At 47.8% G+C, this 24,834-nt stretch overlaps 1 protein-coding gene across 3 annotated transcripts in view; it reads left to right on the forward strand.

The window, feature by feature from the left end:
- SVOPL (SVOP like) overlaps positions 1 to 24,834 on the forward strand; it is a 35,390-nt gene that overhangs the window by 4,905 nt on the left and 5,651 nt on the right. Inside the window, exons 3-12 of one of the 3 annotated variants that reach the window (XM_045011184.1) lie at positions 970 to 1,061; positions 2,075 to 2,173; positions 2,844 to 2,915; positions 3,815 to 3,939; positions 7,421 to 7,484; positions 9,966 to 10,091; positions 11,842 to 11,970; positions 13,511 to 13,584; positions 21,918 to 22,123; positions 23,998 to 24,109. In XM_045011184.1, the coding sequence (XP_044867119.1) occupies positions 970 to 1,061; positions 2,075 to 2,173; positions 2,844 to 2,915; positions 3,815 to 3,939; positions 7,421 to 7,484; positions 9,966 to 10,091; positions 11,842 to 11,970; positions 13,511 to 13,584; positions 21,918 to 22,123; positions 23,998 to 24,109 (1,099 nt within the window). Of the gene's footprint in view, position 1; positions 34 to 969; positions 1,062 to 2,074; positions 2,174 to 2,843; positions 2,916 to 3,814; positions 3,940 to 7,420; positions 7,485 to 9,965; positions 10,092 to 11,841; positions 11,971 to 13,510; positions 13,585 to 21,917; positions 22,124 to 23,997; positions 24,110 to 24,834 lie in introns of those variants that run through there. The other 2 variants (XM_045011194.1, XM_045011199.1) reach the window with 2 other exon arrangements.

Consider the following 24,834-nt stretch of genomic DNA (forward strand, 5'->3'; position numbering starts at 1 on the left):
GACTGAGGGTGGTGCTTGTCACCTCTCTGTAAGGTATGGCAGTCTGGGTTGGGGTTAGGGGGTGGCTTCCCCAGCCCGCCCTGCACTTCACCCACATAGAGCTCTACCACTTGCATACATGATGAGCAAGTGTCTGCTGGGATAAATAGCCAGCCCTCTGGATGCTACTCTGCGATAGCAACTAAGCAAGAGAATTTTACCCTAATATAGTTTAAAGGTAGATTTTAGCACTTTCTATTAAGCTTATTTTAAAGCAATTTATGCAAGGAAAGCTTGGACCCACTCCTCAGCTGTGCCATGCTTATGCTGAAGATGGAAAAGTAAAGTTGGCACTAAGCTCTTCAGCAGCTGACCTGACCTACAGCACAGGTTAGAGCAGCCGGCTTGCAACTGTCATCTGGGGCCATTAAAATAACAAGGATTACTGGGCTGCAGTGAGCGCTGGCTTCCTCCCATTCTGAAATGCCAACTGTGCTGGGGAAAGTACTATTATCCCAGCTGTTACAGCTGGGAAACAGAGGCCCACAGACAGTAAGTGACTTGCCCACGGTCACACCGGAAATCTGTGGTAGAGATGGGAAATGAGCCCAGGGCTCCAGCCTCCCAGTACAGTTCTCTAACCCTAAACCATTCATTCTTCCTTGGTCTATGCAACACATACAATAGCTCAGAATACTATATGAAAAGCACTGGATGATAAAGACCTCTTCCTTCCTTCCATGCACGTTCTGTATCCTCACTGGTTATCCATCATCTCTCGATTTTATCTCTCTCTTATTTTGTTGCATCTCTAAAGTGCCCAGCCCCTAGGGGTTCTAGTGCTGCTTAGTTGATATAACATTCTGGGCACAGATGGAGTTTCCAACAGCTTTCCTGCCATTACACAATTAAAAAAAAGTGGTTCTGTTTTGCAAGGACGTACTTAGGGGTGATCACAGTTCTAACACTCTCTTTCTCTTTGATGTTTAGAGCAGAAGACATTTACAGTGGAAGAGGCTGTGGAAACCATCGGGTTTGGGCGGTTTCATATAGCACTTTTCCTGATCATGGGCAGTACTGGTGTAGGTTTTCATTGTCTACTAACTTGAGCCTAAAAATCCTAATACAAAGTATCCATATTAATGTGAAGCAGAATTCATAGATTCTAGGCTCACTTCTCACCTCACCTATCACTCACCATTGACTTAACTGGGGTTGCACAGGTGTACATGGGTCAGCATTTGTCACTCTTGATTCCCTTTCCTTTCTTCTTTGTGTAACAAGCCATCCTGAAAAACACGGAAACACCACAGTCGTCACCTGGGCTCAGACCTGAGAGTGGCCGCACCCAAAGTGTTATAATTTGAGCTAAAAGAGTGACTCCGTTAGCTATGAGTAAATAGCAGGCTCTTATCTTTGCTGTTGCCAGCCACTAGTGGGCGACATGGTCACACGCATTAAACCAACATAGTACAATCGCACTTCCCAGCCAAGATTTTCAAACTTGGGTGCCTCGAGTTAAAACTCTTAAATTCATAGTTAGACACCGAGAGAAGCAGCTTGATTTTTCAAGAGTCTGAAGGACAAAACAGCCTCCACCAATACACATGGGCAGGGAGAGAGGACCCTGTCAGCCTCCAGCCCACTTAAAAATGATTTGAGAAGCTTCCCTCTGAACCCCTCCCACCATGTTTCCAAGAGTTCACAACTTTCTGGTCAAGACAAAGATGGGGTCCTCCAGCAGGCCTTGTAAATGGTTATATTCTCTGAGTCCAGTACCACAGTAACTGTTCTTTGAAGGACTGAGATTCCAACCGATGTGGGAGGGAGGTACATTGCAGAGGTACTGGGTTTACTCCATATCAGGGGCTGAGGGAGATGCCAGTTCCATGATTCCTTTGTCTCTGCCTGCAGAATACTCCAGGTTGGTTCTGGAAAGTGTATGTGTATTGTTCCAAATAGATGGCCTGACTTTTGGTCACCAGGATTTCAATCCCTAGCACGACTGGGATTTTTTCCCCCAACATGCAAAGGAATTGTTCACTGTGCTGACACTGGAACCAGACTTTGCTAATGTGCATGTTTGTTCTTGAAGGTGGTAGAAGCCATGGAGATCATGCTAATAGCTGTTGTTTCTCCACTCATCCGTTGTGAGTGGCAGCTTAATGACTGGCAGGTGGCTTTAGTAACAACGGTACGTGGCATTTATAACCCCTTAAGCTTGTACTCTGTTAACATTGCCAGGGGAAGGAGCTGTTTGGTTTAGCTTAAATGCACATTTGACCAGACCAGAAGATGCTCATGCTTGGGAAAAAAGGGACATATGAGTACTCAGAAAATTGTCGCCTAATATATACTAATTTTAGTTATTTATAGACTCTTCCACAGGGCAGTATCTGAACCCATCACAAATGTTAATGAATTTAATCTCCCAACAGCCCTTTGAGGGAGGGACATGTTATCATCATTTTACAACTGTGGAAACTGAGGCAAAAAGAATAACTGAATAGCCCAAAGTCACACAACAAGCATGTGGCACAGTCAAGGTTAGAATCCAGATCTTCTGAGTTCAGTGCCTTCATCACAAGACCATCCTCTCCCTCTTAAAGATTTGTCGTAGTTTATCTGAAGTGTCAGTCCCAGGATTGAAATAGTAGAGGATGCTACAGCTCTGGATTAAGACAGCTTGGGCAAGCTGTGAATGGGAAACCTGACCATGTACATGGCTTAAATCACAGTTATTAATCCCTCGGTTTCAGGTGTATTAAGTTCAACCACGCATTTAAGAGCAGTGTCACATAACAAGTACAAGGTGTGGAAAAACCCTTGCTGATTAACCAAGGCAATGTTTTAATCCCTCTTAGATGGTGTTTTTTGGCTATATGATATTCAGTATACTCTTTGGACTCTTAGCTGACAGATATGGCCGCTGGAAGGTGAGTGAAAGTTCTGGAGCATTCCGTTTGAGTCACTTTTAACAACAGAGCCAGGCCTGATGGCAGAACATAATAATAACAAGGTTAGCACTGACACAGCCTGTTACACCTTGAACCACATCACCTAATCAATCTTTGTGAAGGGGCTATTGTTGTTGACGTCCCCTTTACACACATACTTGTCCAGGGCTGCACAGTGAATCAATGGCAGGGCTGGGATGAGAATTTAGGAAATTTTCAAACATGGTTCCTACAGGTAAGCCTCTGAAAAGTAATCGCAGAACATGGTGGGCGCCATTAGATGGCTCGCAAACTATTTAAAGGGATACTATCCTATTCCTAAGCACTCCACATCCCAGTGTTAAAATTGGTTCAGAAAGCAGAGCCCTTGTGTCTCTCGCGATGGGCAGCCAGACTATATGACAATGAGCGCTTGTGACAGAGAGTATAGTATTTGCACTGTGGTTAGTTGTTGGAAGGGTTCAGAAGCATTCAAAGGTTTATGGATCCTTGGTCCCTTTCATTTCCCCTTGAGCTTGATCTAAAGCCATTCAAAAGCCTGCTCTTGGATCAGGATCTTTCAAGAGGTCAGTGTGGAAGAATGTGGCCAACTGAGCTGTAGGTGGCACTAACTAAGGAGGAACCTTGGCCCACCTCTATTTATTTAAAGAGTCTCTTGGGCTACATCTGAGCTGGTTGTGATGACGCTCCTATCAGCTTAATAACTCCTGCATATGAAGTAACCTGTAGTGTAGACAAAGTCTCAAAGCCTGATGCTTTGAATTTCCATTTGGAGTCAGCTGAGCTGTGCTTTATTTATGCCCCAAGTCCGCAAATCATTCAATCCTATGTTTGAAGTGCTGTCCTGATCAGGGATGTTTTCTAATCTTCCCTTCCAGATTCTGCTGATCTCTTTCTTATGGGGGGCCTATTTCTCCTTGCTGACATCATTTTCCCCATCGTACATCTGGTTCGTTTTCCTAAGGGCCATGGTGGGATGCGGTGTGTCAGGCCACGCACAAGGGTAATATTGTACTTTGAGCACTGTAGCACTGGAAGCAATAAGCAAATAGAAATCAAGAACACCTTTTAAGGGGAGGAGATCAGATGAAATCTCCCCATGTCTCATGTGATTGTCACATTTAGTAAGTAGTAGAGCTGGTTGCATGAGGGGGGTGTGTGGAAAAAATAAATTCTCATTTTATGCCAAAGAAAAGGTCATTGAAATTTTCCAGCCAGTGTAAGCAAGTGAAAAACCTACTGGCAAGCTGGCTAATGTGCCCTTTTTCTCAAGGGCAAAGAGGAAAAGACCTATAGTACTCGGTTAGCCCTGGTAGCCAGACTAGAATGCACTTTGAATTGATCTAATTTTGTTAGACTCAGTCTGTTAAAAGTGATAACGCAGTTCTATTAATCTGTAGTGCTCTGCAGATTATGAGTTCAATCCACAGCATCCTGGTGCTAGTAAAGTCTGGATGCTTCATAGAGTTTAAGGCCAGAAGGGACCATTACATCATCAAGTCTGATCTCCTGTGTATATCAGGAGATAGAATTTCCCCCATTTCCCCCTGTATTTAGCCCATGAGTGATGTGGAGGCAGTTTACTTCACCTCAGGCAGGCAGGGGCAATCATGAGGAGTAGACAGTCAACCAGGGACTTCTTGAGAAGGCTGGGAATAAAGGGGAAATGCGGGAAAATTCCCCCATCCACTTTACCAGAATTTCAAGGAACCCTTTTGAACATAGCTTTAAGTTACATTCCCAAAGTTCTAAACAATCTAGATTAGAGCAGGGCAGCTAGTTTACACTAAATGAATGACAATGGCTTATCAAATGGTATATGTGGAGTAATTGTAGTTGTGTCAGTGCCAGGATATTAGAGAGATAAGGTGGGTGAGGTAATTCCTTTTCTTGGACTAACTACTGGTGGTGAGAGAGACAAGTTTTTGAGCTACACAGAGCTCTTCCTCAAGTCTTTGGTTATGGCTACTACAGTTTAAGTGAGAATAAGCTACCCCCCCCGAGTGATGTAAATTACTCTGACCGAAGTGCAGGTGTGGACAGTGCTACGTCAGCATGAGAGCTTCTCTCTCATAGCTAGCACTGCTCATGGGGGCCGGAGTAATTAAGTCAACGGGAGAGCCACCTTCTTCTGTTGGCATAGAGCATGTGCACTACAGCTGGGCCGCTGTAAGCTCTGTAATGTAGCCATAGCTTTCCTCAGGTCTACCTCAAGCCCAGACCTGAAGTCTGGTCCAAGAAAAGAGATTGTCTCACCCATCTTGTCTCTCTCATGGCTTATCAAACACATTTGATAAGGGACAAATAAGCAGGTAATAAATGTGTAAATGTTACTTTGCAGTAAACAAAAAAATCAACACAATGCTGTTTTAATAAGGGAATGTTTTGCGAGCATAGTACCTTTGTATTGAAATGTAAATGCAGTGCGTACTTGGAAACCGCATCGTTAAGTGTTACATAGTCTGTGTTGGAGCGAACACTTTCAGTACTTCCTCTTCAAAAAAAAAAGCCTTTACGCTGTAACACTGACACTCACAACACTGACAGCCCTTCTACTCCTAACCCGCAACCAACCAAGAACAACAAAAGAAGAAAAAGAGGGGAAAATAACAAAATCTTAAAAATGTAAACAAAAACTCTAATGCAAGTACAGTTTTTACTCGGAAAAGGTAGAAGTACTAGAGATTACATGAAATCCACGGTGGAATTTGCTGTTGCTATTCTTTTTTGTGGAAGGTGCTCAGATGTTGTGGAGATGGGAGGCAGTGTAAAACCCCAAGAGACTTTACATATTTTAGTCTTTCCCCACTAAATGGATATTAGATACCCACCCTGTGCTTTCCTTCAGGAAAGTGAGATTAAAGGTTCATGAATTCCACAAGGATTAAACACATGGGAGTCAATTCAAATAAAAAAGCTAAAGACGAGAGCTGTCCAGGTCACCCACTAAAAAATGGAGTTTTGTTGAAAATGAAAATTTTCAGAGGATAATGTAATTTTTTTTTTATTTCTTTAATTGTTTTGTCAGGAAATTTTGAAAGAAAGCAAAACATTTGATTTCAAATTGAAATTCTTATTTGGTTGGGTTTTTCAAAAACTGAAACATTTTCAAAAATTTAAAATGTCAGATTTTGGGGTTTTCTTCTTCCCCTGCCCCATCCTTTTTCACCACTGAATGTAATAGCTGAATGATGTATGTTGGATTTTTTCCCATCACTTTTTCTGGCTTGGTTTGGTTTGGTTTGGGTTTTTTTTTCTCCCTCCATTTTCTCCCACTCCAACTTTCTGAAACATATTCAATTCTGGAAAAGTTAGAGTGGCAAAAGGAAAAATAAAACTGTAACTTGTTCACTCTGTAACTTTTTCAAAGTTGGAGATGTTTCTAAAAGTTATGGTGGGGAGAAAAAAAAGTGAAGAACCCCTTCCCACACACATATTATTCCTTTTTCTGCACTCAGTGACAAAAAGGGAAAAAAGGAAAGAAGGGAAGGGAATGTAAATTAAAAATATTGAAAATTTAAAATTTTTTGAAAAAAATATTTCACCAAAGATTTTATGGAAAAGTTGTTTCATTTCAAACCCTGCAACATGGAAACAAATCAGAACATTCACAATTTTTCATTATTTCCCCCCTCCCTTCCTTTTCCCACCGGCTCTCTCTGGTAGTGCGAGGCTGCGTGGCACTTGGACCTTGGGAAAGAAACAGTGCCCTGCAGAGGTCACTATTCTCAACCAGGGACTCTGCAGGCCGGGTAGTGAACAGACTGACGAATTGCAAAGCGGCTTCAATCCAATGTGAAAGGTTTTGACTCACCTCCAGGCTCTGGGTATAGGCAGGGGAAGAGAGAAGCCCCTTGGGATACCTAACCAAAACCAGCCTTTCTTTAACTTCACATCACACAGAGTGCATAGCATTTAAACATGGAGTTCAAACAGCCCCACAGCTCCTTCCCTTAGAGGTGTGCATGATGCAAAGTGCCAGCACTCAGATACTTGTATCCTGAGATTATGTCCTCAAGTGTGCTACTGGATTGACATTACATAGCCTCCTTGTCCCTGTGGGCAGATATTTATGCAGCATGTCGTGTTAAACTAGGTTGATATTTGGCAGCAAGCTTTGCTGCAGGAGCAGTAACATTACAGGATCGCTGACATGGAGGAGGGGACACGCTCTGTCAAAGGACCAGAGACTCTTCACTGAATTACAAGCTTAGGGTCAAACCCTCATCAGCTGTAAATGGACACAGTTCCAGTGAAGTCAGTTGAGTTACACCCATTTACTTCAGCTGAGGATCTGGCTCTATGGTATGCAAAGAGTCATGCTCACAAATGTTATGCACATTTATTTGTTCGGCACCCAATTTTCAGTTGCTAGCAGTGAAAGAGCTACTATAATTCTATTGACTGACAGTGGAGTCTAAGATTGACTGAGCTGGCATTTCAGCTGCATGCAGATTCTCACGCTCTCTGCATTTTTTTCCCAGACTTATCATAAAAACCGAATTCTTGCCTACAAAATACCGAGGGTATATGTTGCCCTTATCTCAGGTAAGATAAAATTCATTACAGCCCAGAGTCCCAGCTTTCCTGTGTCTGGCTCAGAAAGCAGAATTCTAGCCAGTTTTCATGTGTTCCACTATATCTGAATATGTATTACGCGCAGTGAGGGTATCTCATTCTCAGCGTGTGTCACAGCGAACACTGCATTATTAAACATGTGCACAGATGTGCAGAAGAAAAGCAATTTCTTTTCTGATAATTGGCTGCTCTGTACATGGCATTGAGACATTGATTGACAGCTGACATCCAGCCTTTTGGCTGCCATGTTGATAAATGCGTCTGTTGCCTATTCTAACAGTATCACCCCGACAGGCTGTCAGTCAGGAGCTGGGTCAGTCGCTTAATCTCATTTCAAGATAATAGCATATACAGCGGCTAAAAATTGAAACAGAAATGTGCTCCACATCGGTCGACGGGACTCTGTCTATCTGGAAGCAAATTTCAGTACTCAGACTGGGGTTGGCCCAGGACAAATAAATCAGCACATGCGCCATATACCTTTGGAGCTGAATTCCTAATCCGATTTAGGTCATAATAAGCGATTCATTAGGTGGTCCCATGTGAGTCCCCAATTTATGCACATCAAAAACTCATCTAGTGTGGCATAATGGGCAGTTTCTGTCCAGGACTGGGCGATTGGCTCGGAGCTGGAAAAGCTAAAGGTGCAGTAGGTCAGGTCTTAGCTCCATTAAGGGAACTGTGTGGGTGGCCAGGAATGGAGCAGCATAGATTGTTCTGAGTTAGGACTGAGGTGCACTGGGACAGGTTGTACTGCCTAGCAAGGGCTGATTAAATCCGGAGCTGTTGAATTATTTCTTGTGGATGATTTGTCCAGTGAATTTAGCCCTTTTTCCATGGGTTTCTGGAATTATCTGCAAAGAGCTCCTGATACACAGGAATTTGTCCAATTGCCCAACCAGCAGCGGTGCCAGAGCCTTCCCAAAAGTGAGGGCCCCAGGGCCCCTGAGGCCCAGCCACTTCCCCTTCTCTCCCCCGGGAGGCCCCACCCCTTACCCCGCCAGAAGCTGGAGTGGGGCTGTAGAACCCTTGCCCCCCTGCCCGTGTTCCCATCCCCCAGGCCTCCTGCCCAGGGCAGCTGGAGGGCCCCAGACTCCCCACAGCTGCCTGTGACCTGGCTTCTGCCGGGGGGTGGGGCCTTGGAGCTGCAGCCCAGCCATGATAAGATCCATGTGGGCAGCTGTGGAGATCCTGGGTCCCTCCACCTGCCCAGTGGGCTGAGGGGGCGCTGAGAGCAGACCCTGGCTGTGTCCCCACCCCTCAGGCCCTCCTCCCATGGCAGATGGAGGGGGCTGCAGCTCCCTGCCCACACCAGGCTGGGACTCCGAGCCCCCCTGGCTGGAGCTGGGTCAGGGAGAGCCGCGTGGGGAGCTGGCATAGTGTCACAGATCCTCCACTTCCACCTGTCCTGGGCTGGGCGGGGAGCCTGGGAGGTGAGGACATGGACCAGGGGCTGCGCTCAGCCCCGCCCCCACCACGGGCAGTTGGAGGGTCCACACACGTGGCTCCTGTAACTGCCCAGGCTCCCCTCCCCGGCTGGGCTCTGTGCTGGCCTGGACAGGGGATGGGGCCTTGGGGGAAGAGGAGGGGATGGGGGTAGGGTCCACCCGGCAGGCCTGTCCACTTTCAGAAAGTGAAAGGGCCCTGGCCCCCTTTCCCCGCCCCCCACTCCCAGCACCCCTGTCAACCAAGAGCTGTGCAAACATATATTGGCCTCTGGCTTATTCATGGCCTTGCAGCAATGAGTATTTGCTTTTCATTATTTTCTGTTTGAGCCATTGGCTTGGTCACTTAAGCCATTGTTTCTGTTCTCCCCTCAGATCTATAAACAGGAGAAATCCTTTGATCATTATTTAGTATTCATTTTCCCTGGCCCTCAGGTTACTCAAGGGGCAGGTTGTGGCTTTTATGAATTTGTTTGCTGTTTGTTGTCGCTTACCTTATTTGTGTAAGTAAATAAAGCATTTTTCCTAATGGCTACAAGAGAACTTCAAGGACACACATGCTTGCAGGTATTGGGCCAGATTCTCCTCTGGTGTAAAATCAGTGGAAAGTATGGCTCACTATTTGCACTAGTGTTCATAGCACTATTGCCTTCCACAAACCTTCTTATAAGAAAAAAAAAAAGCTCATTCATACGAATAATGAAGCAAAAAGGCTCATGAATACCAGGGAAGCAGATTAAAGGGTTTCATTTGGAATGATAACCACACATGGCTTTCTGTGTTAACCACAGCTAACGGAAACCATCCTGGGCCCAGTCACACCAAAACTTTGGCCCAGCTCGCTCCAAAAATTCAACTCCCTTGACTGTCTGGGTCAAATCTCTACTGTATTTTATGGTGTGAATAGGGAAGGTTGCTGAGACAAGAATGAGACCACCAGGGGTTAAAATATACAAACAATAGCCATTGTCTCCTTTATTGTAACCTCTCACTTTCCATTTGAAAGGTCTTTTGGTTGGCAGGTTCCTTATTAATTATTGGATTGGCATCAGTGATTAACCCGACCATAGGCTGGCGCTGGCTGATCAGAATCTCCTCTATTCCAGGCATCATTCTCATCCTGGCATTTAAGGTGAGAACAACACTTCCTCCCACCCAAAAGAACACACTAGATCTGGAATCTCTAGGTATATTTTGCCATCAGACGACATAGACATCAGAATTTGGTAGCCCACCCCAGTGGTCCTGTTTCATCATAACCCACATCAGCCCTCCCATGGAGACAAACTTTGAAGAGCCCACACCAGCCACCAGCAATCAGGGACCTGCAGGAGACAGTCTCTTTCTACAGATTGGCTGCTCCTTCATAGCATCCCAAGACTACGGCATCGGTGTTCTGATATTGTGGTGGTGGGGAAGAGAAGATAGATGAGATTAGATTGGATTAGATTACATAGAAACTTGCAATTCATACACTGGCAAATTTAGGAATTTGTTGCTGTCATCCCTATATATACCCCATCCTCGTAACTCTTTACATTTTGTAGAACTAAGTGAATAATTCACAACAATGTACCCAACAAAGTTAACCTTTAACTTCCATCATATTTATTCAGGGCAGAGCGTATTTTCTCTCTCTGGACTGATGTGAACAATTCTCTGTGAATATCGCTCTTTGAGCTATGTTGATTAGCTGTGATTGGTCAGATAAATCACATAGACGTTAAAATCCATTCCCTGATCGTATGAGTGCCCGAGCATGTCTGAGGATGTGTATACACTGCAGGCAAAAATGTGATTTGCAGCTTGGGTAGACATCATCACTCTAGTTTTAATTGATTTAGCACAGCTAAAAATAGCAGTGAAGGCATGCTGTACAAAACTGCCTGGTCCCCTGGAATATGGATTCACTTTCCAAAGCCATGCTGAAGCCTGTGCTCCTGCATCTTCACTGCTATATTTATGCCTATATTATGCCTACCCAAGCTACAATCACAACTTCGATTGCAGTGTTGACATGGCCTGAGATAAATACTTATGCTTGCAAATATAAACTAGGATCTCTAAATACCCATATATTGAAATTTGACTTCTCTGAACATCTCTGCTAGTAAAACTGTGCTACATGATTTGTTAATGGAAATAACAAAACAAAAGGCACAAGCATGGCCAAGCAAATGCCTTTAAAAATTCAAGCACTTCTTTCTGTAATGGTCACCCAGTTCTACTTATTTTGTGATCAATACGACGGATGAGTGAAACTGGTTAAACTAATGCCCCCCCAGTCTGGTTAAACTAATGCCCCCCAATTCTGTCCATCCCTTGAAATGAACCCAAAATCTGTTTGGAGTCTGGGAAGCTTTTATTAAGAGGGAGTGGTTTGTTGTTAGTCTCAACTTACAATGTCAGATTCAAGTTAGGTTTTGTTTAATTATTATTTTTATTTCACTGTTTTGTTTGGTTTTCCCACAGTTTTAAAAAAGACATTTTCTTTTTATTGCTTGGCTGTCCCAGAATGCTGTATAACAGAGTTCAGTAGTTACGTTGGTTCTCTGAGAACCCACTGAATATGTGCAAGGAATTGCTGTTATTCAGAGCACTTATCTAGCACTGTTTATATACTGGACCAGATCCTCAGGTTGGGTAAATCAACATAGCTCCACTGAAGTTGATGGATTTACACCAGCTGACGGTCTGGCTTAATATTTACAAATGTGCATTCTCAGTGAATTGGAAAACGGAACCATGCAGATGGGAAACAGCAAAAAAGAAGGGAGAAATCCAATAACTATTGGGTGTGTGTATTGTCCCGACACTTAAGTAAAGCTCTGTCTTGCTGCCTAAAGCTGTAAAAGCTCTTCCTAACCAACCTGTATTTGCAGTTCATTCCAGAGTCTGCTCGGTACAATGTATCTACTGGAAATAACAAAGCCGCCATTGCAACACTGGAAAGGATTGCCAAGATGAACCGCTCAGTAATGCCAGAAGGGATCTTGGTGGAGCCTGTTCATGTGAGAGTTAAAGTATCTTCTCTCATCATGCTAATGGGTGATTGGATAGGTCCTGGGGCACAAGACACAGAATTACTGGGATTCTAGGAGTTGGGGCTATCTTGCTTAAGCTTTTCATGTTCTAAGCTTTTCTACTATATCTGGCATCATTCCAAAGGAATATTAAATGCCACGATAGAGGCTGTCATTTCTCTATTGAAAAGAGAGTAATCTTAGCCCTTTCATTTTAATGGGCTTGTTTATTATATTCTTCTTCTCATTCAAAGGAACATAATGTTGGGAAAATGTTTGCTTTTGCTACCATAAAAAAGGGTTCCAGGAGAGAGCACCCCCTTTGGCCTGGTTAGATCCCTTAGCAGTCTTGTCCGAGTTGCTGAGAGATTTGGCAGCAGCTCTCTGGGTGCAGGAAATTCATGCTCTCCCTTCCTGGAAGATCTGTTCATCCAAACTCCTTTTTGAGGTAAATGGCCCTACAGGACACAGAAACAACCATCTCCTGCCTGCAAGAGCATAGCTTATCGGTGACCATGGAGAAGAACCATCTGGTTCTGAGTCAGAGACCACAGCACCTCAGAGTGATGCTAGCCCAGCCAAAGAGAAGGCCTTCATCTCTGACATGAGACAATTGCAGGTTGTTGGCCTGACTCAATGATTGACAACTGCACCCTGGTATCAGTAAGATTCCTCATACAGCTCCAGGGCATGCTAGTATCAAGTGTGGAAAGTCTCCAGGTGGCACATTTCCAGATGAAGAGCTACAAAGATTCCTCCTCCCACTCCTTGTGCCAGGGCTGGACAGAGCATGGCTTGCTGCCCCAGGTATGCAGTCCAACTCCTCTAATGGGAGGTCCTATGGAAGTCAGTGGGGCTGCACATGGACTTACAGGATCATGGCAACTTCCCCACACATTCTCTCCACAGCCTTTCCCTTTTGGTGCTCTTTAATCTCCAAGTATCAGAGGGGTAGCCGTGTTAGTCTGGTTCTGTAGAAGCAGCAAAGAGTCCTGTGGCACCTTATAGACTAACAGGCGTTTTGCAGCATGAGCTTTCGTGGGTGAATACCCACTTCTTCGGATGCAAGTGGTGGAAATTTCCAGGGGCAGGTTTATATATGCAAGCAAGAAGCAAGCTAGAGATAACGAGGTTAGTTCAATCAGGGAGGATGAGGCCCTGTTCTAGCAGTTGAGTGAAAACCAAGAGAGGAGAAACTGGTTCTGTAGTTCTAACCTCATTATCTCTAGCTTGCTTCTTGCTTGCATATATAAACCTGCCCCTGGAAATTTCCACCACTTGCATCCGAAGAAGTGGGTATTCACCCACGAAAGCTCATGCTGCAAAACGTCTGTTAGTCTATAAGGTGCCACAGGACTCTTTGCTGCTTTAATCTCCAAGTTCATCTGTGTGCAGCTGCCGTGTTACATGTCTGCCTTTCAGCTCAGCAAACATATTAGTGTGTAGAAATACATGGCAGCACCAGAAAATTAGTCCATAGAGAAAAGATACTTTTCTAAACTTGTGTTTTCTATTAAATAATTTGCAGGAAAAAAGAGGTAGATTCAGTGATCTATTGGACTCCAAATACTTACGAACCACTTTGCAAATATGGATCATATGGTAAATATGTTATTTGGTTTTGGTTATCATTTATAGCATAATTCTTTCATTTGAACAGGGATAGGAGCCTGATTAAAAGTCTCCCATTGCCTCGCAAGCGAGTTGGATCAGACTCTGAGTGACCTACAGAGACATCCAGTGTAGCTGGAACAGGAGGAAACATCTGAATTGGTTTTAAGATTGCTCTCTCATCCTGGTCTTTCCCAAAATGAGAACTGGTGCTCCACCAGCTGCCTCGGTAGCACAGCCAGAGTACCAGTGAAATAGGTTTCAGACAGAATGTTGTTAGCTCTTATTGATTCCATTGGCTTTGGAAAACTAAATGTGAACAGAAGATGAATGTCATCTGAAGTCTCATAAGTGGGCCTCATGTAGATCAATATACATTTTAATGGCACCATTGTCTAGAATTATAATAAGACAAGGTGGGTGAGGTCATATCTTTTATTGGACCAACTTCTGTGTAGTTCAGATCAACAGGAGTTGGTCCAATAAAAGATAGTACCTCATCCACCTTGTCTCTCTCAGATCCTGGGACCAATGCAGCTATGACACCACTGCAAACTAGAATTGTAATGTGCAGATAATGAGTGTGCAAAAGTTCAGCAGCCCAGAATCTTTGTATATCGGTCCCTGAATATTGTATGATTTCTCTATTTTTGTAAAATACAGTTTTCCACACATATAAATCAGCTTATAGGCTCCCGTCCTCTGTGTACTTAGCATTCTCCCTGCATTCAGTATGCAGGTCTTTTGATAGCTTGTAATTCTTCAACTGCTGTGGGGGAGGGGAATGAAAATCACTTCTTAGCTTGTTTATGATGAGGGACATGCCGAATTCATTGATGATGTTGCAACAAGGCTGCCATCATTAATATTCTGCTCGTGACAGAGAAGCATGACACTATATGAGCTTCCCCAATCAGACGGTGCCTAAAATTGATTTTAAAAGTCACTGCACAGAGTGGAGAATGAAGCTCTGATGGTCCTAGGCTTTGGTAAAAGAAGCATCAGGGATTTGTTTTAAATATTGAATGAACAGATTCCCCCAGGAGTGAATGTTTCAAAAATGTCCCTGCACAAACATGTATTGCTACACATTTTTAGGGCCCACTGCCCCAGCCTGTAAATAATACCATGGCTCCTTTCATCAATGAGTCTCAAATATTTGGCAAATATTATAAGGTAGGTAAGAAACATAAAGTGATAACTTCCACCCACCATGCACCCGCCTCTGGTGTAGAACATGGCTTCTGTTTAGCTGTGCACCGCAATACTTCACAATACAAGTGGGGGAAAATTGTCTTTAACTGAAATGGCAGGGAGAGAGAATGTAATTATACAGACTGGTATTTGGCCAGGGCTTCAGGGTTAACCCCCCTGTTCATATGAAAAGTATCATGGGAATTTTAATGGCCACAAGGGATCAGGATCTTGGCTTTACATTTTAAATGAAAGCTTGTAAACTACAGTATATAGAGCCCTGCATCAAAGAATTTTATGAACGCTATGGGCCCAATGCTGCCATACTTCCTCAAGCTGAGCAGTATGCTATTCTGTGGCCTTAACCTGGAATAAGCTCATATTCAGTGGTGGTAATTTCACCCCATGCAGAAAGTATGAACAAAAGCCTATGTACTTCTTAAGTTCTACTTCTTAAGTCCTCAAAAGAGGGTGTAAGTGAAAAAGATGGTTACTCACCGTAGTAACTGTTGTTCTTCGAGATGTGTTGCTCCTATCCATTCCAGTTAGGTGTGCGCGCCATGCGTGCACGGCTCTTTGGAACATTTTTACCCTAGCAACTCCGGCGGGCCGGCTGGGCGCCCCCTGGAGTGGCGCCGCCATGGTGCTGAATATATACCCCAGCCGGCCCGTCCGCTCCTCAGTTCCTTCTTGCTGGCTACTCCAACAGTGGGGAAGGAGGGCGGGTCTGGAATGGATAGGAGCAACACATCTTGAAGAACAACAGTTACTACGGTGAGTAACCGTCTTTTCTTCTTCGAGTGATTGCTCCTATGCATTCCAGTTAGGTGATTCCCAAGCCTTACCTAGGTGGTGGGGTCGGAGTGAGACGTGGCAGAGTGTAAGACTGCGGAGCCGAAGGCTGCATCGTCTCTGGATTGCTGCACCAACGCGTAGTGGGAAGCGAAGGTGTGTACAGAAGACCAGGTGGCCGCTCTACAGATGTCCTGGATGGGGACATGGGCCAGGAAAGCAGCCGACGAGGCGTGCGCCCGCATCGAGTGAGAGGTGAGGCGGCATGGTGGCACGCGAGCAAACTCGTAGCATGTCCGGATACATGCCGTTACCCAGGAGGAAATCCGCTGCGAGGAGACCGGCTCGCCTTTCATGCGGTCGGCAACTGCTACAAACAGCTGTGGCGAACGCCGGAAGGGCTTCGTGCGCTCGATATAAAAAGCGAGGGCCCTGCGGACGTCGAGGGTGTGAAGCTGCTGCTCGCGAGGTGAGGCGTGCGGCTTCGGGAAGAAGACCGGAAGGAAGAAGACCTGATTGAGGTGAAAGGCCGACACCACCTTAGGGAGGAAGGCCGGGTGTGGCCGAAGCTGCACCTTGTCTCCGTGGAATATGGTGTATGGTGGACTAACCGTTAATGCACGGAGCTCAGAAACTCGTCTTGCCGATGTAATTGCGACGAGGAAGGCTGTCTTCCAGGAGAGGTAGAGCAGAGAGCACGTGGCCAGAGGCTCGAAGGGCGGTCCCATAAGCTTGGCCAGAACAAGATTTAAATCCCAGGTCGGGGTAGGACGCCGCACCGGCGGGTACAAGCGGTCCAGGCCTTTAAGGAAGCGGGAAACCATCTGGTTGGAGAAGATGGACCGACCTCCCATGGATGGATGAAAGGCGGACACTGCTGCCAGGTGCACCTTCAAGGAGGAGACCGCAAGACCTTGCTCCTTAAGGTACCAGAGGTAGTCCAGGATTGTAGGGATAGGGACTACGAAGGGATTGAGGCCGCGTTGGTCACACCAGAGCGCGAAACGCTTCCATTTCGCGAGGTAGGTGGAGCGAGTGGAAGGCTTTCTGCTCTCTAGCAGGACTTGCTGTACTGCCGCCGAACAGTCCCTCTCTGTGTGGGTCAACCACGCAGGCACCAAGCTGTAAGATGGAGGGACTGCAGGTTCGGATGGCGAAGTCTGCCGAAGTCCTGCGTGATGAGGTCCGGCCACAATGGAAGGGTCATGGGATCCTGAACGGAGAGCTCGAGCAGCAGGGTGTACCAATGCTGCCTCGGCCAGGCCGGAGCGACGAGTATAAGGCGGGCCCTGTCCCTCCGAAGCTTGAGCAGCACCCGGTGTATGAGCGGGAAAGGAGGGAAGACGTAGAGGAGGTGATCCGTCCAGGAGCAGAGGAATGCGTCCGACAGGGAGCCTGGAGAGCGACCCTGGTACGAACAAAACTGGTGACACTTTCTGTTCTCCTTGGAGGCAAACAGGTCTATCTGGGGAAACCCCCACCTCCGGAAAATTGTGTGCACGACATCTGGACGGAGGGACCACTCATGGGAGAGGAACAACCTGCTGAGATGGTCGGCCAGCGTGTTCTGCACTCCTGGAAGAAAGGACGCTTCCAGGCGAATTGAGTGGGTCACGCAGAAGTCCCACAGGAGCATCGCTTCCTTGCAGAGTGGGGAGGAGCGGGCTCCGCCCTGCTTGTTCACATAGAACATCGCCGTCGTGTTGTCCGTGAACACCGCTACGCATCGGCCTTGCAGACGGGCGTGGAAGGTATGGCACACCAAGCGGATTGCTCGCAGCTCCCTGACGTTGATGTGGAGGGAGAGCTCCTGGGGGGACCAGAGACCCTGGGTGTGAAGGTCGCCCAGGTGGGCCCCCCATCCCAACGCCGAGGCATCCGTGGTGAGCGTGACGGATGGGTGAGGGGGGCGGAACGGAACTCCTGTACACACAATCTCTGGGTCCAGCCACCAGTTGAGGGAGTTGAGGGTCGGTTTCGTGACTGTGACTACCATGTCTATAGAGTCGCGGTGTGGGCGGTACACTGACGCCAGCCAGGATTGAAATGGGTGAAGGCGCAGTCTCGCAGAGGCGGTGATGAACGTGCAGGATGCCATGTGACCCAGGAGGCGTAGGCAGGACCGAACTGTTGTAGTGGGAAAGGTGTGCAGGTCCCGGATGATGGAGACCATCGTCTGGTGCCGAGGTTGAGGGAGGCAGGCCCTGGCTATCGTGGAGTCGAGGACCGCTCCGATGAACTCCACTCTCTGCGATGGAGTCAAAGAGGACTTTTCGGCATTGACGAGAAGGCCCAGTACCCGAAACAGGGATAGTATTTCGGACATTTGATCTGCTACCAGTTGTCGGGATGGTCCGCGAACCAGCCAGTCGTCGAGATACGGGTAGACATGAATGCGACGACGGCGGAGGGCTGCAGCAACTACTGCCATGCACTTGGTGAAGACCCTCGGCGCAGTGGACAGGCCGAAGGGTAGCACCGCAAACTGGTAGTGCGCACCGTTGACCACGAAACGCAGGTAGCGTCGATGGGGAGGGTAAATCGCGATGTGGAAGTACGCGTCCTTCATATCGAGGGCGGCAAACCAGTCTCCCGGATCCAGGGAGGGGATAATGGACCCCAGGGTTACCATGCGAAATTTGAGCTTGACCAGGTACCTGTTGAGCTCCCAGAGGTCCAGTATAGGCCGGAGACTTCCTTTCGCCTTGGGGATGAGAAAATAACGGGAATAGAATCCCCTGCCCCGCATATCGTGCGGCACCTCCTCTATGGCACCCAAGCTCAATAGAGTCTCGACCTCTTGTAGGTGGAATTGCTCGTCAGAGGGGTCCCTGAAGAGGGACGGGGAGGGAGGGTGGGGGCGAAACAAACTGAAGGTGGTACCTGTACTGGATAGTATGGAGAACCCAGTTGTCCGTGGTTATTTGGGACCACGCCGGGAGGAAGTGAGAAAGGCGGTTGCAAAATAAACGGGAAGGATCCGGGGAAGAGACTGATAGGCTGTCCTCGGGCGTCCCATCAAAACACCTGCTTGGGCCCTTGCAGGGCCTTGGACGATGCCTGGGCCTGGTTGCGCTTGTTGCCGGATGGCCTACGGCGGTTTAGGCCGCTTCGCCAACTATTATAGGGCCGCGACCTGGCCTGGGTAAAAGGCCGGTAGGGCTGCTGCTGCCGGAATGACCTCCTCTGGGTAGCCGGTGTGTGCATACCCAAAGTGCGAATAGCGATACGACCATCCTTGAGGGCCTGAATCCTGGAGTCCGTTTTCTCCAAGAACAGACCGTGAGTCTCAAAGGGGAGGTCCTGTAGAGTATATTGCACCTCCGGCGGCAAGGTGGAGGACTGTAGCCAGGAGATGCGCCGCATGGTCACTCCTGAGGCCAAAGTTCTGGCCCCTGAGTCCGCCGAGTCCAGAGCAGCCTGGATGGAGGACCGGGAGGCTTTCCTGCCCTCTTCGATGAGAGCGGAGAACTCCTGTCGGGAAGCCGTCGGGATCAGCTCCAAGAACTTAGTCAGGGACACGAAAATGTCGAAGGCGTAACGAGCTAGGAGGGCCAACTGGTTGGCAATCCGGAGCTGGAGACCACCTGCCGAATACACCTTTTGGCCCAACAGGTCCATGCGCCTGGCGTCCTTGGACTTTGGTGCCGGGGCTGGCTGTCCATGCCTCTCGCGGTCATTAACAGACTGCACTACGAGGGAGTCTGGAGTGGGGTGGGTGTACAAATACTTGTAGCCGGTGGGTGGAACCGAGTATTTTCGTTTGACACCCCGTGCGGTAGGAGGGACGGACGCCGGTGACTGCCAGATGGTAGTGGCATTCTTCTGGATAGTCCGGATGAACGGGAGGGCCACCCGTAGCGGGGCCTCAGCTCCGATGACGTTGGTCACCGGGTCGTTGTCCTCCGGGACCTCCGCCACCGGGAGGTCAATAGCCTTTGCCACCCTGCGAAGAAGGTCCTGGTGGGCCCGCAAGTCAATCGGAGGGGGGTTCACTGTAGAGGCCCCCACCACCGCCTCATCCGGTGAGGAAGATGAGGATAGAGTCTGGACCACCACATCTGTCGGTGGTTGCTCAGGAGGGTGGGAAGCCGTGTCGTGCCCCGGATGCTCTGCGGGACCAGGTGGAGACAGGGCCTCACCCGGTGGTGATGGGGGAGGCCTGCTCACTGTGGCTTCTGGCACCCTGTGTTCAGCACCTGCGGGGGGAAGGGGAGCCCTTGGGGTTCGTGGTAGGCCCAGGGGACCCAAAAACCCCACTGCTGTGGTCCAAGGTCCTGGTTCTGGGTGCCAGCCCTGAGATCTCTCCCGCTGCCCACCTGAGAGGCGACTGACGGCTGACGCGAAGGCCACGGGGGGGCAGAGGCGCTGATGGAGTGCGCTGTGGAAGGTGGCAGTTTGTCCCCGGACGGTGCCGAGGATCGGTGCCGACCGTCGCAGTGCCAGGATGGAGATTGGGACCGTCGATTGCCTCGGTACCGGGAGCATGACCGCGATCTCAATCGACGGTGACGGGAGCGGCTTTGGGAGTCGCGGTGCCGAGAATGGTACCGGCCTCCTACGGTACCGGCGGTCCGGTGACTGGGACCGGGAGCGTCGCCGGGAGTGCGACCAGTACCGCGATGCTGAGCGGTACCGGGACTGCGACCGGTGCCAAGACGGGGAGCGGTACCGAGATGTTGATCAGTGCTGGGATCGGGATCAGCGTGACGGCGACCGTTTCCTGGATCGGGACCGGGACCGAGACTTGGCGCCGTCTATCCCGTCTGTCAGGGGTCGGGGGCCGCATCATTGCCGGCTTGCCCACCGACTGAACAGCCCGCACCGGCGGTGCTGGGGGCCGGAGGCTCGGTGCCTCTGTGAGCTCGATGAGCTCTCTCGCCGTTGAGAAGGTCTCGGCGTGGACGGGAGATGCAGCTCGACCGCGGTTGGCACCGGGGAGCAGGGAGGTACCGGACTCGACGGCTCTTGAAGTGCCGGAGTCAACGGAACCGTGCACGACTTGTGTACTACCACAGCTGGTGCCGGAGGTGCCAGTGATGGCTGGGTAAGCTGTCCCGGAGCATGAAGCTTAGTAGCCGAGTGCGCCGTCTTCCGCTTCCTCGGTGGAGAGAGGGAACGGTGCCGGGACGTCGGTGCCGGCTGCCAAGTCCGAGCAGTGTCGGTACCAGGGCGGCTCGGTGCCGCTGGTGCGCTGCGCGCCGAGGACGATTTCGGTGCCGCTGGGGACGGCGCGGGAGGTTGAAGTGCCACCTCCGTAAGGAGCTGCTTCAGGCAAGAGTCCCGCTCCTTTCTGGTGCGCAGCTTAAACGCCGTGCAGATCGGGCACTTATTTGTTCTGTGGGATTCCCCGAGGCAGTGCAGGCAGGAGTCGTGCGGGTCCCCAACGGGCATGTGCCGCTGGCAAGCCGCACAGGGCTTAAACCCCGGTGCCTTGGGCATGAGCCCGCACTGGTTGTGGAAGAAGAGGGGCTAACCCCTCTAATTCCCTTACTATACTATATCTAACTAAACTTATTCAACTAATCTAACAACTAAACTAAGTTAACCAACTATGTACCCTGAAGAAATGGAGAAACGCTAGGGCTGTGGAGGTAAGAGAGCACTCCACTGTTCCAACTGGCCGTCACGGGCGGTAAGAAGGAACTGAGGAGCGGACGGGCCGGCTGGGGTATATATTCAGCGCCATGGCGGCGCCACTCCAGGGGGCGCCCAGACGGCCCGCTGGAGTTGCTAGGGTAAAAATGTTCCGAAGAGCCGTGCATGCGCACCGCGCACACCTAACTGGAATGCATAGGAGCAATCACTCGAAGAAGAACATTGACCTTATGCTGGCTTTCTGTAGCAAGGTGAATTTCACCCCGTGAGATAGATTTATACCCATTTTACGGGTGGGAAAACTGACACACACAGATATCAGCATTATTTGGACTGTAAGCTTCTTTGGACAGGAACTGTCCTTTCATATCAGTTTGTACAGCACCTAGCACAATGGGGTCCTGGTTCATGACAGGGACTTCTAGGTGCTACAGCATTACAAATATATAATAATAGTATAACAGTCCAGTTAAGAACTGGGCTTTTTCTTTTAATAAAGAGGAGCACCTACATGGTAGCTTCAATTGTGTAATACGTTTGTGACAACCAGTTTGCTGCTGGCTGCACAAATAACTGCTGGGGTTTCCCTGGACTTAAGATTTCCAAATGTTAAGTGTTGTTTACCTGTCTTGCTTTGTAATTGTCCTTGGGCATTTAATATCTGCTGAGTTTTACTCCTTTATGGTTCCATGAGTCTGCGATTATTTTCTGCTTGTCAACGTTGGTTTTCTTTCCCCCAGGCTTGGAATATCTTTTGCTTATTATGGCGTCATTCTGGCCAGCGCTGAGTTACTGGAGCGGGACATGGTCTGTAGTTTGCAGACAGCAGCAGCAGCGAAGGAGTTGGGGGATGATTCAGAGGAAAGCCGCAGCCCATGTCACTGTCGCTTATTTGCCCCTTCGGATTACCGGATCATGATCATCAGCACAATTGGAGAGATTGCATGTAACAGAAGCATCTCCAATTTGTCTTTCTATTTAATCTGTTATGCAATGTGTTTAACTAGGCAGATTTACATGCACGTGCACAAAACACTATATAGGGTTTGGGTGAAATTCACCCTGTGCACAGAGCCAGCCAAGAGCAATGCACTACTTCAGTGGGATTTTCAGTAGAACCTCAGAGTTACAAACACCTTGGGAATGGAGATTGTTCGTAACTCTGAACAAAACATTATGGTTGTTCTTTCAAAAGTTTACACCTGAACATTGACTTAATACAGCTTTGAAACTTTACTAGGCAGAAGAAAAATGCTGCTTTTAACCGTGTTAATTTAAATGAAACAAACCCAGAAAGTTTCCTTGCCTTGTCAAGTTGTTTTTTTAAACTTTCCATTTATTCTTTTAGTAGTTTACATTTAATACAGTACTGTACAGTATTTGCTTTTTGGGGAGTTTGGGGGTGGGAGGGAAGGTCTCTGCTGCCTGATTGCATACTTCCGATTCCAAATGAGGTGTGTGGTTGACCGGTCAGTTCATAACTCTGGTGCTCATAACTCTGAGATTCTGCTGTAGTTGCATATGCTTTGTGCTGGCGTCACAGGGAGGAATTTCACCCTACATGACTAATTCATTTTTAAGGACAGTTGTGAAAATTTAACTGGCAAAGCTGGATAGCCCCTATGCAGAGGATACATAATGACTTTCTTTTTTAAAATGACCATAGGAAACTACCTGAACGGTAAAGTCCAGATCCTCAAAGATACTTAGGTGCCTATCTTGCACTGAAATCAGTGAAGGCTAGGCACCTAAACACCTTTGAAGATCAGGTTCTAAGTTACCAGAGACCCAGGATTGGCTTGAAGGCAAATTTTCAGACAACTAGAACAGTGACTTCTGGAAACCCATACGCTAGCAAGGATTGCAGTCAATCACTGATATGTAGGCAACTGAACGCAGCAAAGGTGTGCTTTAGTTTAGAAAGGGTATTATTTCAGTACCAGCACCCTGTATTGTGCAGCAGAGACCTGCTCAAAGTAGGTTTGAATGGAATACAGCAGAAAGTACACAATGCATCCATAGTAACACAAACCAACATGTTTCTTGGTATATCTCCTCTGCTTCAGTATTAGGTGGTAACAGTATCACGTGATAGCATGTTTCTATAGCACCTTCCATCTAAGGCGCTCTAAGTACTTGGCAAACATTACTGGATTTAGCTTCATGGCACCCCCGTGAGGTAAGCTTTATCCCCATTTACATCTAGGGCAATGAGATAAAAAGCGATTAAAAGTTTGATCCTGTAAGGTGCCAAACTCTCTGACCTCAGTCCAACAAAGGGCATAAACACATGCTTAGGCTAGAAGTTAACCATATGTTTTGCTGGATTGGGGCCATGTTGCTTAGCATCTTGGAGCCCTGAATGACTTGCCTGACTCATATGGGAAGTCTTGGGGAGAGTAGGGGATAGAACCCAGGCGTCTAGAGTTCAAATGCAGTGCTTAACCACACAACCCCCACCCTTCCTCCCAGCAGCTTGCTATTACTAAGAAGTGATCAAGTCTATAATGCTAGTGTGACACCACTGTAGTTGTGACACAATAGTAGTGAGAGTCTATAGAGGGAACTAAAGTGGCTCAAGTGAGGCCGGTTCAGAAACTCCAGACATTTAAAAAAAAAAAGAAAAAAAAAAGGAAAAAATAAGCAAGAGGAAGATCGTGGTGTTTGGGTATTGGAGGGTGAAATCTTTTCTACTGGGAACGGTGGGATGGAATTCCTGGTTTGGAGCGTCAGGAAATGATGACAGCTAAATATAGGCATAGACATCATTAGATAATTTAACCCTGAAGTCTGACATTTATGTTTCCTTTTGTTTTGCAGTAAATCCCTTAAACATTCTAGGCATCAATTTCCTAGGAAGACGACTGAGCCTGTCTATAACAATGGGATGCACTGCACTTTTTTTTCTCTTCCTTAATATCTGCACTACAAGGTAGCGTATTAGATCGGTATGCAGTACTGTCGTGGTGGTTTGTAATACCATAGGCAGATGTCAGGACCTCTTACATTCTGAATTTGCTAATCAGCAGTCCTGATAATTCTCTCTCTCTCTCTCTCAAAAAAAATCTCCTGCAGTTTCCTGTCACCTCCTGGCAAAAAATGTAATAGCAGAAGCTGTAGTGAGGTCTTGTATTGCTGAGACTACGGGGATTTCACAAAATATATGACAGGACATTTACTAGCATGCTATAAATAATTACAGCTAAAACACACATCGAGATAAGTAAACAAAGAACATTTTGTGGCACAGAGCCCGTATTTTTTTTCATTGTTTGTTTTCTTACTTAACAAAATAGGGTAGGTCTCTACAGAGAACAGAAAAACCCATGGCTGGCCCGAGCCAGCTGCCTCGGATTGCAGGGCTTTTTCATTGCGGTGTAGACGTCCAGTCCTGAGCTGGAGTCCAGGCTCTAGAACCCTGTGAGGTGGGAGGTTCCCAGAGCCCAGGCTCCAGCCTGAGTCCATGAGCCCAAGTTGGCTGGCATGGGCCAGCTGCGGGTTTTTCTTTGCTGTGTAGACATCCCCTTAGACTAGCAGTGGGCAAAATTATTGGCCTGAGGGCCACATCAGGGCTGCAAAACTGTATGGAGGGCCAGGTAGGGAAGGTTGTGCCTCCCCAAACAGCCTGGCCCCCGCTCCCTATCCACCCCCTCCCAC

The sequence above is a fragment of the Mauremys mutica genome, chromosome 1 (assembly GCF_020497125.1).
Source record: "Mauremys mutica isolate MM-2020 ecotype Southern chromosome 1, ASM2049712v1, whole genome shotgun sequence".
NCBI classification, from domain to species: domain Eukaryota; kingdom Metazoa; phylum Chordata; order Testudines; family Geoemydidae; genus Mauremys; species Mauremys mutica.